The sequence below is a fragment of the Anabrus simplex genome, chromosome 5 (assembly GCF_040414725.1).
Source record: "Anabrus simplex isolate iqAnaSimp1 chromosome 5, ASM4041472v1, whole genome shotgun sequence".
Classification (NCBI taxonomy): domain Eukaryota; kingdom Metazoa; phylum Arthropoda; class Insecta; order Orthoptera; family Tettigoniidae; genus Anabrus; species Anabrus simplex.
The window spans coordinates 402085716-402099008 of record NC_090269.1 but is presented as its reverse complement, the minus strand read 5'-3'; the positions used below and the strand labels follow the sequence as shown (position 1 = coordinate 402099008).

Sequence of the window (13293 nt, the reverse complement as noted above, 5' to 3'; positions counted from 1 at the left end):
TTTAATATTCCCCAGACAACAAATTAAAATTTCCAGAATGCATCTCCAAGTTATTCGCTTGATTAAAGTTATTTCAAAATGCGGTTCACTGAATTTAATAATTTAATAAATTTAAATGATTTATCGAAATGTTAAAGAACAGTAAATTTTATCTCCGCGGACTCTGGTTTCTTCACAACTTTCTACGCAGCTGTGATGTAAAATTCAATATTGCGATGTTTATCTGGCTGGAAAAGAATTTGTTACATCATTCATGTCCAGCTATATATCTCATCTCGTGATATCATGCTTAAAATCTAATCTAATCCTAACCGTTTAACACTTGGATATCCTAATAATCTACGTACAAACCAAACAACTCGCCATATAATTACGATGTCATATCTCGTCATTACCATTATGAATTTTACACACCCCTCACAGACAAACCGATCAATCACGACCATCGCTCTATATTTTGGACAACCCTGAAATTGGGTTACTCTGTTCATTATACTCAAAGTTCATGGTTTCAAATGTTCATTCCGTCCCCAATTACAGTGTTTCACAATACTTAGATCATTACCGGCTATGAATTTTCAACTAAATCCAGCATTTTAACGTTTTCCTGGCCGAGAATACAGTACAATCTCGACTCCACTCCTATTCCCGTTATTATCCCCGCTGTCCGCTTAGGTCTCTCACCCCATGCTCGCTTGGCAGTTACATAAACCACCCGGTTCGTTCTACCTGACTGACTTCTCAAAATGTTCCCTTTAAACTCTGCCGACATAATTAAACAAATACGATATTCTAACCAACAAAATGCACAGATTATGCTTCAAGATGCCCACACTAATTATACGCGTCGCCAATTGATACCGCTATAGATTTCTATGAATTTCTTTCCATTCCCAACATTATAAATATTCCTCGGGCTATCATATCCCGGCTTCAATGACAGGACTCTAACCTGATTCACAAAACTAACCTCTGTTTCCCAGCTCCACAATTATCATCGACCAAGAACTGGAATAAAATCCCCACTAGAAATCCCAACATCTAATATCGCACAATGCATTACTCATGAATAACTTCGCATAAATGATATCGTATTTAATAACTTGATTTTTACGAGAAATGACTGAAACATTCTACTAGATCTTTTTATTGTCAGTCAGACATAGTTTAAAATGGGCATTGAAAAAAAAAGAACGTTTCTCTCCGTGACCAAATTCATCTCCCTTGGCTCTCACCCGACAGCGCGCTTCCTCTCGATTGAAAATGAGTAACCATGGATTATTATTATTAACGTCAAATTGCAGTCAGAAGAATTTTACATCGAATGAACATCTTACTTCGACGTCACAAAATACAGGCAGTACACTCACACGGATGACGATCTACATTGGACGTGATATCACTTCAGAACCCTTATCAATAACTTTTTACAACATTATACGGCTTTTGCAAGACTTCAAAATTTATCCAAGTGGAAAATAAAACAAATGACTCTTTCAGTCGTACTCTCACATTTACCAAAACTTAGTAGGGCGACCACTGCGTCGTATACCCCCATGCAAATACACTTTAAGAAATCACGAGATGAGATATAAGAGGCAGTAAGATGGAAAGTCACATTACCTTATGTAGTCACACCATTGTTCGTCATAGGGCTCACCTGCGACCCTGGCATTTTATTTAGCCATTCTTACATTCATGGCTGTACATATCATTGTGTTTCTTCAGGTTTCCTGGAATAAAGCATAAAAAAAAAAGAAAATACCCTTCACTTGTTTGCTGGGCGCACACGATGGACTATAATTATTTCGGCACACGAATTACTTAATCACATTAGAATATTTCAGTACTTTGACCGTCCTATCTGATACACTTATTTCTCTCAAGAAAACTATCTCCCCATGGAGTCAAGACTTAGCCGCAATGGCTAAAATCTGCAGTCGAACTCAGTCTACTTTCGTTGATTTGATTTCGCAGAGCAGCTCAACAATTTTTCGTCCGCTTTGTATCACAAATGCCGGAGAAGGAAGCTCCGTCATGGCGTCCCTTCATATTTATAGCAGTTACCCCCTCTCTTCGGATCTCTCCCTTTGCCGCCAAGAAAATTTCTTATAAATTTTCTGACTTACCTAAACTGCAATTTCAAGAGTTTTGAAAGTGACTACATGCTTGCTACATTTCTGGCGGTAGTGTTCATGGACATTTAAAAATTTTACGGGTTCGATTTGTGAGATGATTGACCTCCTTTGATAGGCACTATATTTTTTTGACTTGGCGTGGTCACGCCGTGTACACGCGCTTTGAAATAGTTCATAAAAATGACTCGAGATTCTTCCGCCATCGACACGTGTGGTTGACGTCACGTACCCCAGAGCGTGGGACCGAAGGTAATCACCCCCTCGTCACGTGTCAAATCCATGCTATCAAGAATCCAACTTTTAGTTTAATTTGTCATATTATGCATAATGTTCTTAGGGCACAAAGGTCATGGGTTCAGTATAATGTCAGATATGTAGAGCTACCCCCTGGAGCACCCGTGCAGATGTAAACATGGCGCGGCATATTCAGTTGCTGACGGCTACCGATAATTGTGATTAATAATGTATAGACCGGTTATAGTAGGTACCGAGTGACAGTGAATTAGATATTTCTAATGATTAACGGCTAACACTAAATTGTAGTATTGGCTACGAGGATAATCCAAATAATTTTGTCCAATTTTGTAAGAAGTCAATACGGATCTAACATGAGATTTATAGTCTGTAATGTGTATGCTATCCAGGCAAGAAAGAAAGCTAATTTCTACTGTAATACAAAAGTGAAATTAGCAAAAATAGGTAAGAGATGTTTTAATAATGATGTGATGCCTAGATTCCTAAAATTCACTAAAAAGACACACAGAAACACTACAAGAAACAGACTCTCTAAATTAAAGACAGATAATATTTGGATACGAGTGGAGATCAAGTTTTTACATAAGATAAAAGTCTATTTTGAACAACAGACTTTACATGGCCCACTTGGAAATTACCACACTTTTAGCCCCATTAGAATGGAATTCACTATAAAAACACATTACAAATAAGCTAGAGAACACACTATCCAGTAAGCAAAATACATTAGACAAGAAATGGAACTCACTCATAAACACGAGAAAACAGAACTCAAAAAACTTTGTCAGTCTAACCAGCACAACTGAATCCAACATTTAATCCAAAGGTTTTCATCCACCTGTTATGGACGTGAGTAAAGTAAGTCTTAGCAAGGATGAAATTATGAGTAGTGGACCCAAACAATTGGCCCACCACCTCCAAACATGACAGTTTAATTACTACTTTAGTAGAAACAGAAATGGCTGTCAACAAATTACCCTTAAATAAACAGGAAGAGATAAAATCTATATATATAAAATAACTTGTCCTGACTGACTGACTGACTGACTGACTGATTCATCATCACCGAGCCAAAACTACTGGACATAAAGAAATGACATTTTGGACATAGATTCATATTAAGATGTAGGTGCTCGATAAGAGAGGATTTTTGGTTATTCCTTTGCTAAGGGGGTGAAAAGGCGGTTGAAAGTTTAAAATGAGTGTATCTATATCTCAAAACTTTAAAAGTTTTTGGTATTTAGAGTCTTCTTTAAAAATAAGGAAACACGTATTTTTTTGTTTTCAGAAAATCCCAATAGGAGGGGTGAGAAACAGTGAAAAAGGGGTTGAATGCCTTTAATCAGGATACCGGTACTTATATCTCAGAAACTGAAGATATTACAGACCTGAAAATTGGTACTTTTGATCTCTTTTAAAAATAAAGAAACACGTATTTTTTTGTTTTTGGCAAATCCAATTAATGGGAGGGTGAAAAGGGGGGAGAATTTTTAAAATTAGCGCATCTATATCTCAAAACTTTTAAAGTTTACAGATGTAAAATTTGGTATTTAAAATCTTCATTAAAAATAAAGAAACACGTATGTTTTTGTTTTCGGAAAATCCCAATACGAGGGATGAAAAGTGGTGAAAAATGGGTTGAATGCCTTTAATGAGGATACTTATATCTCAGAAACTGAAGTTATTACAGACCTGAAAATTGGTGTTTGGGATCTCCTTTAAAAATAAAGAAACACGTATTTTTTGTTCTTTGAAAATCCAATTAATGGGAGGGTGAAAAGGGGGGAGAATTTTTAAAATTAGTGCATCTATATCTCAAAACTTTTAAAGTTTACAGATGTAAAAATTGGTATTTAAAATCTTCATTAAAAATAAAGAAACACGTATGTTTTTGTTTTCGGAAAATCCCAATAGGAGGGGTGAAAGGGGGCGAAAAATGGGTTGAATGCCTTTAATGAGAATACTTATATCTCAGAAACTGAAGATATTACATACCTGAAAATTGGTACTTTTTATCTCTTTTAAAAATAAAGAAACACATATTTTTTGTTTTTGGAATATCCAATTAATGGAAGGGTAAAAAGGGGGGTGAATTTTTTAAAATGAGTGCATCTATATCTCAAAACTTTTAAAGTTTACAAATGTAAAAATTGGTATCTAAAATCTTCATTAAAAATAAAGAAACACGTATGTTTTTGTTTTCGGAAAATCCCAATAGGAGGGGTGAAAAGTGGTGAAAAATGGATTGAATGCCTTTAATGAGGATACTTGTACATTATAAAAAAACAAGTATTTAATCACAAAACAGACCCCTCCACTAATATGAAAATTAAAAACCTCAAGAAAAAATTAATAGTTAATGATCTGATAGCAACTAAATCAGATAAAGGGAATGCAATAGTAATCATGGAGAGGGATGATTATGTTAATAAAACACATTAGTTTTTCACGGAAAACAATTGTGGCATAATTAAGAAGGATCCCATAAATAGGTTACAATCATCATCATCATCATCATTTCCCTTTATCCAGCTGTAGCCGGGTAGGGGCAAATATGGTTCCTCTCCACTTTCTTCGGTCTTTCCACCACTCCTCCTCCAACACTGTGTCCCAGTCCAGGTTTCTTTCTATAATGCTGCGTTGGATGGTATCCTTCCATCTCAATCGAGGTCGTCCACGGCCTCTCCTTCCTTGGATTTGCATTTCCATCACCTTTTTTGGCATTCTTTCGTCGCTCATTCGCTTTATGTGCCCAAACCATCTTAGTCGGCTCTTCTCTATTCTATCATTCATTTTTTCCACTCCAATTTCTTCCCGGATTTTCTCATTCCTTATTTTGTCTCGTCTACTCTTCTGTATCATACTCCTCAAGAATTTCATTTCGGCTGCCTGTATTCGACTCTCATCCTTCTTTGTCATTGTCCAAGTTTCTGCTCCGTAAGTTGTTATGGGTACGTAATAAATCTTGTACATAGTATCCTTTGCTTCCATTGGCACATCTTTGTCCCATAACATATTTCTTACACTATGATAGAAACAACTTCCAGCTTGAATCCTTTTACTAATCTCAGCATCCAGTCGAGCATTCTCCATTAATTCACTCCCCAGGTATTTAAACGTTTCCACTACTTCCAGGGGCTTGTCTGCAAGTCTAATCTGACCTTTCCCTTCTTTCTTTCCCTCTCGTTACAAAAAGAGTTAAAATCAATAGTCAAGAATAGTATCTTCCTTTTCAATGAATTTGAAAAGAAAAAAAATCATCGCCATGAACCCTCGGTTATCTGTAGTGAAATCATTACCAAAAATTCATAAGGTTAACATCCCTATATCCCTTTCAGACCGAGTACGCACAATTGTGCGGGTTCGTATTTTGTTTATCCCTGACCGTATTTGATGTTTTTTCGGCGCTAGACCGGACTGCAGTGATTGTGCGGGACACGTGGCGTCTATTTCAATTGGTTTTAGTATGCGCTTGACCGCCAGGGCGAAGGAAGAAGAGTTTAAAAAGCACACTTGATCGGCGAGATGACGAGAAGCAGTAGTGCCAAAAGTAAGTATTTATTTATTGCGTTTATATTAATCTAGAAGCTTTACTGAATACCGGAATATATTCAATGAAGTGTGTACATTGGTTAGTGAACGTAAATTTTGAAGATACATCATCGTATGTGATACAACGAGGTTTTGAATTTTGATACGCACAATTGTGTGGGTCCTTTTTTTCGGATGTTAGTTTTTATTTTGTAAAATAAACTATCAATATGTGTATTGAGGAGAATTTTAGTCAGTTTTTGACATACAAACAAAAATTCACGCCTCCAGTTTTCTTTCAGGTCTGAAAGGGATATGACCAATTGTGAATTTTAGGGGCAGCCCAATATACAAATTATCACTATCAAGCGAATACTACGATAAAGAACTCTATAGAACTTTGCGAGAGAATAAAACATTACAACAGAACATTACAAGATCCTTTCATTTGATGTTGTCAACATGTACGCTAATATCCCCGTTAAAGCCACTATAAATTTGATACAGAAGAATTTAACCAAATTCAGTAAATTGAGCATTGGTGAAATAGATGAATTCATAAGCTTATCAAAATGCACTTTAAGTAACAATTATTTCATTTTTTGAGAATGAAATCTACTGGCCATCAGGGTTACCTATGTGAGCACCATTCTCGAGTATCTTGGTGAATATATGTATGGATCACGTAGAACACACCAATATCATAGACAAGATCAAAGCCATAAAATACTTGACATGCTACGTCAATGATGTTCTAGCCATCATAGATAGTAATGTTAACGAAGGACAGAATATGAAATTCACTATGGAAATGGAGAACAACAACTCGCTTAATTATTTAGACATAACATTATCATGCCATAAGAATAATCACCTGGCATTTAATATTTACCGGAAACCAACTTACACTTCTAACTCATTGAACAAAGTTCAGTACGTCCTGAAGCTAAAAAAAAAAAGCTGCCTACAATAGCATGTTAAAAAGAGCTTTAAAAACCCCGCTTTCAAAGATAAAATTGAAAAAAGAAATCAAGAACATCCGCGAAATAGCATTGAACAACGGATTTACCGCAAAGTTATAAATAAGCTAATTAGTAAACATACAAACAAGCCCACAACCAATTTGACGAAAGAGTCAAAAACTGCAGAAAAGTATGCAACATTCACATTTAGTAATAATAATATACAAATAATCACTTAAGTCCTAAAAAAATAACCTAAAAATTGCTTTCAAAACCAGCAACACTAATGAAAAAATAGTATTTAACTCTCACACAGTAAATAGTAGCAATAAATATATAAATTCTGGGCTGTATAAACTGGAATGTCAGGGATGCGGTTCAAGTTACATCGGACAAACTGGTAGGAACTTCTTCATAAGATATACAGAACACCGCAATGCTTTGAAATATAATTGTTTCCCTGCCATTAGTAACCGTCACAAACACCATAATCGTAATTATACCACAACAGATCAAGATGTAAAAGTTCTACAACGTGAACAGAAAGGTCCACTACTCAACATCTTAGAAAATTTTTACATTAGTATGGATCAGTACAAGAATCCAGCCCTCAACTTAAATGAGGTAAATTTAAAAAAAAAAAAGTAATATGGGAAACTTTCATTCCGATTATTTGTAGTAAAAAACAAGACCAGAAGAATTCACAATTATCACACTCAGTTTCAGTCACCATCTCCATAATCTCGCATACTCCTGCTCTAAAACATACAGATGTAAGGCTTTTCAGGCGTTTGCTCTATTAACCAGCGTTTCGTCTTAGGTCTGACACTAGAGTCATCAGAGTGGGATGTGTCAGCACTACCCACTGATGCTGGGGTGTATGCAGGTGAACTTATCAGAAGCCCTTATAAGAGGCACAGTCTGATAACTGCATACGGGAGATAAATCTCCACAATGGAATTATTGCCCGCCTAGCAATTCCGAATGGAAAATTCTAAATTCCCATGGAGGGAATTAAATATTTTTCACCAATAAAGCATGTCAAAAACATACAGATGTAAGGCTTTACAGGCTTTTGCTCTATTAACCAGTGTTTCGTCTTAGGTCTGATACTAGACTCATCAGAGTGGGATGTGTCAGACCCTACCCACTGACGCTGGGGTGTATGCAGGTGAAATCAGAAGCCCTTATAAGAGGCACAGTCTGATAACTGCATATGGGAGATAAATCTCCACAATGATATTATTGCCCGCCTAGCAATTCCGAATAGAAAATTCTAAATTCCCATGGAGGGAATTAGATATTTTTCACCAATAGAGCATGTCAAAAACATACAGATGTAAGGCTTTTCAGGAGTTTGCTCTATTAACCAGCGTTTTGTCTTAGGTCTGACACTAGACTCATCAGAGTCTGTTTTTAATTTTGAGAACATCGTTGGAATTTCTTCAAAAGTACTGGAGAGGTTAGGAAGTACTTCATCTAGAACTGGTGAAGCTGCTGGTTCTGCTGTAGGAGAACTGAAAAGTTTATCTTCACCATAATTTATTTTTTCACATTTGTGCTTCCATGTGATGTGTAACAGTTACTAGAATGTAACAATTACTAGAATGTTTGTTTGTTCAACCCTTGTCTTGCTCTTTGGGGTTGGGTACAAGATGAGAAGAATCTGTCGCAGTGGGTTTTTATGACCAGATGCCCTTCCTGACATCAACCTCATCAGAGAAGTTGATGAGATGAAATGAATGACATGATATATGATAGCAGGAAGGGAGAAGGTGAAACAAGTAGCATATAGCCTACTCCTGTCGAATAGCACCAAGGGGTCTGCTCAAGACTTAACGTAACAATTAAAATTTTATTTCAAGAAGTAAATTACAGTTAAAAATTACTTTTTGTTAAAAGTAATAATTACAAGTAAAAATGACTGAAGAATGTAATCACTACAGTTAATTTGATTACTTTTACTTAATTACTTCCCAAGTTTGCTGGTTCATGCTACAACTGTCTCCTTTGCTATTACATCACAGTAACATAGTGGCCGTATCAATATGCAACCCACCTTATTTTGTCTTGTTGAAAACAAGTTTTTACTGCTGATTATTTACTTTTGAAACCATACTGTTCCATTGTTCATAAAATAAATGTATATTATTTTTAATTGAAGTGAAATTTTTGAATTGTTACAGATGAAGGTGGTTGGTGGACAGGACGACTAGGGAGTAAGCAAGGTCTCATGCCTGCCAACTATGTAGAGAAAATATGAAGCAGGTCTTCCTTCCTTTATGTATCTACATCACATCTGCAAAGATAGCCAATGAGGCATGCCTTCAGGCAGATCTGAATGTTTTAAAGCTCTTCATCAGTTTAGATTAAACTGTTATTTATTAAATCTTGTCATTAATCATGATTGATGAATCTGCTTTTCAAAGGAAATACATATCATATGTTTATACTGTTCTATATTGTACTCTAACCAAAGCAATAGACTGTAAGTTATTTGGGCTAATGTAGCTCATTTTAAAAAAGAAATGGAAAAATGCAAATAAATGAATTTGTACATTCCATTGGTAAGTGAACAGAGGTAGTCAATTTAAAGATTGTTAATTGGTCAAGTGCGTACACAGATTACTACAGTACTATGAAAACCTTAGTATTGTCACTAGTTATTGTAATCGCAAGAAAAATTATTAGTGATATTTTTCTTTTCCTTGTTTAAATAACATACCAAAACTATCCTGTACTGTTTTGTTAAATGTGTTGTTTTGTTTATGCTGTGTTATATATCTGAGGAAAGATACTTTGTTCTGGTCAAGAAGTACAATGATTGAAAGAGTACTTGAATCATACATCAATTATTAGTTAACAGAATTGTGCCAGGTTTTATCTAGTGGAGAAGAAAACGGAATGATAATTGTCTTTAATTATATCCTCAGATCTTGAACAGATTGGGAATCAACTGTTGTAGATGTGAGTCACTTCGAAATGTATTCTGATGTTAATTCTGAGGCATTTGTAAAAATATTGTAATCCACTGGAACATGATGCAGCTCTCCTTGCCACCATATCCTGTGCTAACCTTTTCATTTTTACATAATTACTACATTCACTCTAATCTGTTCTTCATATCCATGCTTCATCTACCTCTGCTGATCTTACCGCATATACTTCCCTCAAAAAACTAACTGAATAAGTCTTGGATGTCTCAAGATGTGTCATATTATTCAGTCTCTTCTTCTAGTCAAATTGTTCTCATCTCATAAACCCGGCTCAGTTTGTCTTCGTTTGTGATCTGGTCTACCCATCTCACCTTGAGCATTTTTCTGTAATATTGCACAGCTGAGCTGAGTGGCTCAGATGGTTGAGGCACTAGCCTTCTGACCCCAACTTGGCAGGTTCGATCCTGGCTCAGTCTTGTGGTATTTGAAGGTGCTCAAATACGTCAGCTTCATAGTGATAGATTTACTGGCATGTAAAAGAACTATTGCGGGACTAAATTCCGGCAACTCTGCATTTCCGAAAACCGTAAAAAATAGTAGTAGCCAATAACATTATTTTTACCAGTTGTTTTACGTCACATCAACACAGGTCTTATGGCGACAGTGGGATAGGAAAGGGCTAGGACTGGGGAAGGAAGCGGCTGTGGCCTTAAATTAAGGTACACCATTTGCTTGGTGTGAAAATGGGAAACCACAGACAAGGTAAGGTAAGGGTTATTCTGCCCAAAGGCAGGTCCGAACCTCCGCAGAGGTGTTCCTGAGCCGGAGTTTACATGCGGTAGAGTGGCCAGTTCCTTTCCGCTCCTCCATTCCCTTACCCCTCACCAACAGCGCGTGGCAACCCATCCAACTTCTGACCACGCCCAATGTTGCTTAACTTCGGAGATCTCACGGGATCCGGTGTTTCAACATGGCTACGGCCGTTGGCAAATGAGAATTTCTACATTAGGTAAAGTAAGGGTTATTCTGCCCGAAGGCAGGTCCGAACCTCCGCAGAGGTGTTCCTGAGCCGGAGTTTACGTGCGTTAGGGTGGCCAGTTCCTTTCCGCTCCTCCATTCCCTTACCCCCCACCAACAGCGCGTGGCAACCCATCTAACTCCTGACCATGCCCAATGTTGCTTAACTTTGGAGATCTCACGGGATCCGGTGTTTCAACACGGCTACGGCCGTTGGCTACAGAAAAATAACATTATTATTGTTGTTGTTATTGTTGTTGTTGTTGTAATATCACATTTCAAAAACTACTATTGTTCCATTTTTCCTGGGCTAGTTATTGTCTATTCAAAGCAACGCTCAAGAAGAAAGTCTTTGAAAATATCTTATTTTGTAAATTATTCTTTGAAGTAAGTGAAGTTCGTTTCTTAAGAAAAGAGATTGGAAAGGGAGTACAACAAGCAAATGTTCTTTACCAAGAAGTTCCAAGGAACAGCGAAGAAGTTCTGTATTCCATCTACTGAGTGCTGATAATGATATTTGGAGCAAGTACATGGACAACAACAAAATGTATGTATGTATGTATGTATGTACGTACGTACATACGTACCCCTTAGTCCCGTTTTCTGGTAAGGAGTCGGGGATAAGGTGAGATTAAATTATACGGCATATTTTTATAGCCGGATGCCCTTCCTGATGCCAACCTCAGTTGAGGTGCTTACGACGATGAAATGAATGAGGGTGAATTAAATTGGGTAAAGAGGTGGAAGGTGTTTTTTTTTTTTTTTTGTCCTGACCTATGGTTGCGAAACATGGACCATGAGAAACAAAGATGTTAGTAGAATCCAGGCAGCAGAAATGAAATTTGTCCGTAGCATGATCGGCAAAACACGGAGGGACAGATTTCGTAATGAGGAAATCCGCAAGCAGGCTCAAGTTGTAAGACTGCAGGACAAAATAACAGTGCAGCGACTGAGATGGTATGGACATGGTATGGACATTGGTGATAACAGATTACCAAAAAAAATGTACGATCTGAAACTTGAAGACAAAAGACCAAGAGGGCGACCAAGACTCAGGTACAAGGACATGGTGAAGATTGACATTCAACAGAGAGGACATACTTTGGAAAGCATTGAAGGAGAGAAGTTCAGGGACCGCAACTGGTGGAGAAGCCTCGTTTGCCGACCCATTGCTTAAGATAGAACAACGTGGGATATGTATGTATGTAAGGAGGTGGAAGGAATCTGCTGTGGCCTATGAATAGGATCTGTCCTAGCATTTGCCTGGAAGTGAAAATTGGAAAGTACAGAAAACCATTCTCAGGACAGCCAACAGTGGGGCTTGAACCCTGTTATCTTCTGAATACAGAGCTTGGCTCCAAGCGTGGCCACTCTGCTCAGTACAACAGCATGACAAAATGAAAGTAAAGTTGAGATGGCCAAGGTAAAATTCCTTACAGGAGCTGCAGGGAAGGCAAGAAAAGATAGAATCAGAAATAATGAAATTAGAAAGAGGATAGGTGTTTCAAAACTACAAAACTGGAAGAAAACAAGTAAGCTGAAATGGTGTAGATACATGATATGAATGGGAGAGGACCGAATTCCAGAGAAAGTATTTACAGAGAAACCAACAGGAAAGAGACCACAAGAAAGGTCTTGAAAGAGGCAGACGGATACAATGGAGACAAATTTAGAGAAGAGAGGAGGGAAGATAGAAGAGGAAAATAGTAGTGGAGGGAGGCAACAATTGAGGTCCTTGATTCTTAATCTGACCCAGGAGACAAATGGAAACAGAGGAAGAAGAAGAAGAAAAAATAAGAAAAAAGGGCTTTCCTGATTGTGCTAGTCTGTATTTTATCTCCTTATTTCTGCCATTGTTAGTTATTCTACTATCCAAGTAAAAATATTCATCTACGGACATCTTCTAATGTGAAACTTGTCCTAATAAATAGAAACAATTAAAAAGAAGAATATTATATGAGTGATATGAATTTCAGAAAATGGCATCAAATGCTAAGTGGGAAATCTGAAAATAAAATTCAACTAAAAAAAAGTACAGAAAAGTACAGAAAGTACAGAAAACCTAGAAGATTAAGTTCATTTTCCAGGCCAGCTGTTTTTAGAATTTAATCTTAGTGAGAGGGTAATCATGAGGTTCATTGAGAGAGATGCAACTTCATTTAGGATATAAATAAATAAATAAATAAATAAATAAATAAATAAATAAAGCAAAGCTGCTCCATGCAGGAGATGCAGTAGTAGACAACTTACTGATCACTTATAATAAAATAACAATAATATCACAAGCATCCCTCAGAAGATCTCAGAAGAACCGCTCGATGAATGTTAATCTGTTCACAACATTGTTTCGGGAATTATTTGTACCAAGCATCAAAGTACATGTATCCTAGAAAGGTTTATCACCTGAAAGTGCTGTGTATTCATTGCTAGACAACTGTTGTCCTCATCCTCCTG

General features: G+C 36.9%; 1 protein-coding gene across 1 annotated transcript in view; it reads left to right on the top strand.

Annotated features, from left to right (window-relative positions):
• Positions 1 to 10761, top strand: part of LOC136874177 (unconventional myosin-Ie) — a 458144-nt gene extending 447383 nt beyond the window's left edge. The window contains exon 25 of the mRNA XM_068227689.1: positions 9073 to 10761. Within this exon, the coding sequence (XP_068083790.1) occupies positions 9073 to 9149 (77 nt within the window). The 3' untranslated portion in view covers positions 9150 to 10761. The remainder of the gene's footprint in view (positions 1 to 9072) is intronic.
• Positions 10762 to 13293: the final 2532 nt, after the last annotated feature.